Source organism: Myzus persicae, unplaced genomic scaffold (assembly GCF_001856785.1).
Source record: "Myzus persicae strain clone G006 unplaced genomic scaffold, MPER_G0061.0, whole genome shotgun sequence".
NCBI classification, from domain to species: Eukaryota; Metazoa; Arthropoda; class Insecta; order Hemiptera; family Aphididae; genus Myzus; species Myzus persicae.
This window is the reverse complement of record NW_019100762.1, coordinates 9,830-14,372: the sequence shown is the minus strand read 5'-3', so window position 1 is coordinate 14,372 and position 4,543 is coordinate 9,830. Positions and strand designations below refer to the sequence as shown.

At 30.9% G+C, this 4,543-nt stretch overlaps 1 protein-coding gene across 4 annotated transcripts in view; it reads right to left on the bottom strand.

The window, feature by feature from the left end:
* Nucleotides 1-1,640: 1,640 nt before the first annotated feature.
* LOC111042838 (putative uncharacterized protein DDB_G0282133) overlaps nucleotides 1,641-4,543 on the bottom strand; it is a 6,496-nt gene continuing 3,593 nt past the window's right edge. Inside the window, exons 3-5 of one of the 4 annotated variants that reach the window (XM_022327540.1) lie at nucleotides 3,727-4,430; nucleotides 3,539-3,663; nucleotides 1,642-3,436 (exon numbers count right to left, since the gene is read on the bottom strand). In XM_022327540.1, coding sequence (XP_022183232.1) covers nucleotides 1,903-3,436; nucleotides 3,539-3,663; nucleotides 3,727-4,430 — 2,363 coding nt within the window. In that variant the 3' untranslated portion in view covers nucleotides 1,642-1,902. Of the gene's footprint in view, nucleotides 3,664-3,726 lie in introns of all 4 variants that reach the window. The other 3 variants (XM_022327537.1, XM_022327538.1, XM_022327539.1) reach the window with 3 other exon arrangements.

Sequence of the window (4,543 nt, the reverse complement as noted above, 5' to 3'; positions counted from 1 at the left end):
TAATGAAAAATTGTCTCACACAAATAAAAACTTAACCATCGCCTTACCTAGTATAATATGGAGTATCGAATTTAGATTGTAGAATACTATAATATGTGTATATAATAGTATAATATATGGTAGTTTGAATCTAATCGAGCCGGGCGGCTTGGCTGGTAAAGCACGATTGAGCATAAAATATTTTATGCGATGTTGCCACATTCACTTTGTCAAAATGTTATAATTTATTATTTTCACAATTTGTTATTATTATATTATTATCAATTTTAACTTCACGATAGGCAGTAACCATAAATAATGAATTTATTATTATTATCATTACTATTATTATCAAACAGAACTATGTACTATATAATGTGACCACAATTGAGACATTTATATTGACTTATAACTATAAATATTATAAATATTTTTATTATTAACTATTATGAAACAGATCTAGCTATATAGAATAATGCGACTATATTGTTGACTATGAAATCATTTTTTTGTTTTGATAAGTTATATTTTGAATTAATATAATTATTTAAATAAATATTTTTGTATAATACAGTTAAAAGTTTTAAATGGCAACGTGCCAGAGTTTTTTATGCTCAATCGTGTAGGTTTTTTTGTATTTAGATTTTCTTTGATACGCCGACAATTTTGCTCAATCGTGTCCCTAAAAATGTGTTTTATGCTCAATCGTGTATCACTCGGCTTGGCGGTAACAATATTATTTATGCACATTTGTATACCCGGGTAAGACTCAATTTTATACTGGCATCTAATCAGTTCTTCAATATTGTTTTCAAACTGTGACTATTGTGTGTGAATAATTCGTTTTTATTATGTAGCTCACTATTTTCATTGTCTTAAAACTTTTTGTTGGTGGTTGCTTAATATCAATTATTAATTATTAAATTTTTGTTCATGTGTTTCAATACACACAGTTCTAATACATAAATTATTACATTATACTTACTATAATAGGTATTGTCATATTTTATTCTTACATTTTAAAAGAAATTATGTGAAAAAAGTTTAAAAGTTATGATGAGGGGTACAATCTAACAAAATATTTAGCTAGGGATATGAAAGAAAAAAAGATTTTCGCTGAGGGAGCCGCTGTTCTAGATGTAAGACACACACTACTTATGTACAATAGTCAATAATAATACTAAATGTCTCTATCTCCACGGCAGTATTTACTCGCTAGTTGAGTAGGTATTAACATCAAATGGTACGGGTGATTAAAAACAAAGTACCTTCTAAAGAACATATCATTTTGAATTCCAAAATGTTCAAGTTTGGCGAGTTCAAAATTCATAGCAGCCACAATAAGAAAAATACGCTATTTAAGTGTTGCTGCAGGAATAATAAGCTTGAGGACATATTATCAACACAAACGCAGCACAAAAGAATGATACAGTACATCACTGCATCAAGTTCATCATTCCGAATTTGATATTTGATATTGTATTTGTAAAACTAATCAGATTTAAAAATAAAAAATTATGATTAGATATTATATTTTAATTATTAAAGTTATGAATTATATAAACATTTTTTTGTTTGTAAGAACAGACATATAAAGTATCATTTTTATAAAATATAAAATAATGAAATTAAAATTATAACATAATCATACTGTATGATTCATAATTAAAAAATTTTCAGTTTAAGTACCTGTTATAATATCTCTTATAGTTGGTATATGAAAATGAATAAACATATTTATTAGTAAATTAAATATGTATATTTATATGGTACAACGATTAACATACTTACATACTAATAAATCATTTAAGACACTATAGTTAAATCATTGCCAAAACCAAACTTATTTTCTTATGTAATAATAAGACCATATACAGTGTATTCAATAGCAAGTTTTACGTTATTTGCTAAGTCTCCCGAACTTCAATACAAATAACCGGCCGTTTTTTCTACACTATCTGTAGCGTCACTAACTGCATTTTCTATGGCGTTTACATCATTCTTTAAACCTTGGTATGCAGTTTTCGCAGTTTCTTGAACATCATCCACAGCACCATTAACAGCATTTCCTACGTCTTTCACAGCATCCTTTGACCCTTGGTACGCATTTTTGGCAGTGTCTTGAACATCGTCTACAGCACCACTAACAGCATTTCCCACGTCTTTCACAGCATCCTTTGACCCTTGATATGCATTTTTGGCAGTTTCTTGAACATCATCTACAGCATCACTAACAGCATTTCCAACAATACTTCCAACGGCTTTTCCAACAGCTTTTGTTGTATTGTATGCATCCTTTATATGATCATGTACATTACTTATTGCACCATGAGCCGATTGTTTAACATCATGCCCAATTGCATGCAAATCATCAGACAATTCACTGTCACTGGGACTGCTATAACTACTACCACCACTATATTTATGTCGGTTATTAGTTCTAGCTGTACCATTAGAAGGCTTATAGATTTTCCCAATAACCTGTCCATTAGCACCATAAACATTTTGACCAACATCTAATGCATTATTTTTAATTAAAACTGCAGTTTGGATAGATTTTAAACGATTATCTTCAGTGTTGGTTAGAAAACCATTAGAATCATCTTCATTAGTACCTTCTACTAGAGTATTAACGTTTGACGTATCAGTTGTATGATACAAATATTTCTCCAATTGCACATTACCAATTACTAAATTATTTAAATCGGAACTTTGTTCATTTAAATCAGAGCTTTGCTTATGTAAATCACTACTAGTAGGAAAATTATACTCAGAATTAAAAAGCTGTGGCCCATCATAACTATCTATATCAGCATTGGTTCCTGTATTTGAAGAACTAGCTTCAAAGGTACGTGAATTGCCCAAATAAGTTGTTGCATAATCACGATTTAATTTATTTAATTGGTTGTATTCTGGTACATTGGTTGATTTCATATTAAATCCATTAAAACCTTGACCATCATACACATTGTTCTCATTTACTTGACCTATGTAGTTTGAATCAATAGTCTCTGTACCTATATTGTCGCCATCAACGAAGTCATACACCATACGATCAGATGACAAATCTGTATCTAAATAACTGTCAGTAGTTAGTGAAGTTTGAGTATTTGAAAATGTATTAAAATCAGTCCTGCTTAATTGATTGTTTTCAGGATTCAATTCGTCTATTCCTGTTTTAGTTTGATCATTTTCAATGTCATCTATGTTGTTATAGTTATATAGGATATTTCCAGGATAAATATTGTTATCATAAGGCACATTACCTGTAAACGTATTGCCTCTCAAAGGTTCACTATTTTCATACCCAGCATTTAAATTAGGTGTATATGAATCATAAGAAGGTACTTGCAGATTACCATTATCATACCCAATATTTTCGAAATAACCATCAACATTATTTCCATCATTTTGGATGTTATAATCACCATCTGAACTCCGTGCAGAATTAACGGAACTTTTCTCATAAAAAAAGTTATTATAAACATCACCATTTTTGTTTAAAAGGGGAAAGTTAACTCCGTAATTATTTATATCATTAAAATTATCAGACATATACCTATCATCCATGTTTACTTGACCATCGTTCAAAACCTCATCGACATCTGTATTCTGTAATTCATATCCCATATTATCATATTTCAAGAATCGGTAGGTTTCTGAATCCATACTTGAATACTCAGTCTGTGAAAAATTAGATGAAGTAAATTAAGCATCGATAGTCACAGAAATAGGCACAAAACTTACAACAGTTGGAGTTTGATCTACTGGTTGTGGTGATCCGTTAATATCTGTTGGAGAATTCCATCCTAAATCCCCACCACTCAATGCATCATTTGAATTCTCATTAGGCATAATTGATGGAATACCAGGATAGAAACTAAATTGATCTGTTGTACCAGTATTCTGTACATTTAAAGCTGAAACAGATTTTTGTGTTATTTGATTGTTTAAACCTTCACTCATTTCTGGTAGATGAGGATAACTGCTCTCTTGATCTGCTATATTTTGAAAAAATCCATTTTCATTTGGTGATTGGTAACTATTGACAGTTAACTTGTTTCCATAAGAATCAGTAAATTGTTCCATCGGCTTATCCGTCAAACCTCCATTAGGATAATTAGGAGAGATATTGGATGGAGAACCATTTGAACCAGGGGAAGATGTTGGTATGGTAGGACTTCCACCATTTTGATCTACATCATTTTGTGCATCATATCCGTAATAATACGATTCATAACTTTTCATATAACTATTATCAGTTAACAAGTTTCCATTGGAATCCAGCTTGCCCGTTAAGTCTCCATTAGGAGAATTTGGAGAAGTGTTAGACGGAGAACCATTTGAACCAAGGGACGATGTTGGTTTAGTTGGAGTTCCTCCATTTATATTACTTTTGGGAGAACCATTGTCAGAATTCGGATTTGGAGTTTGAGGGTTCTTAGGAACACCTCCGTTTATATTACTAGGCACTCCCATAGGATATGTCAAAGGCATAAACGGTTGAGAAGGCATACCATAAACATCCGACGCTGTACCAGAATCGCTATTTAAGTTTCCATTA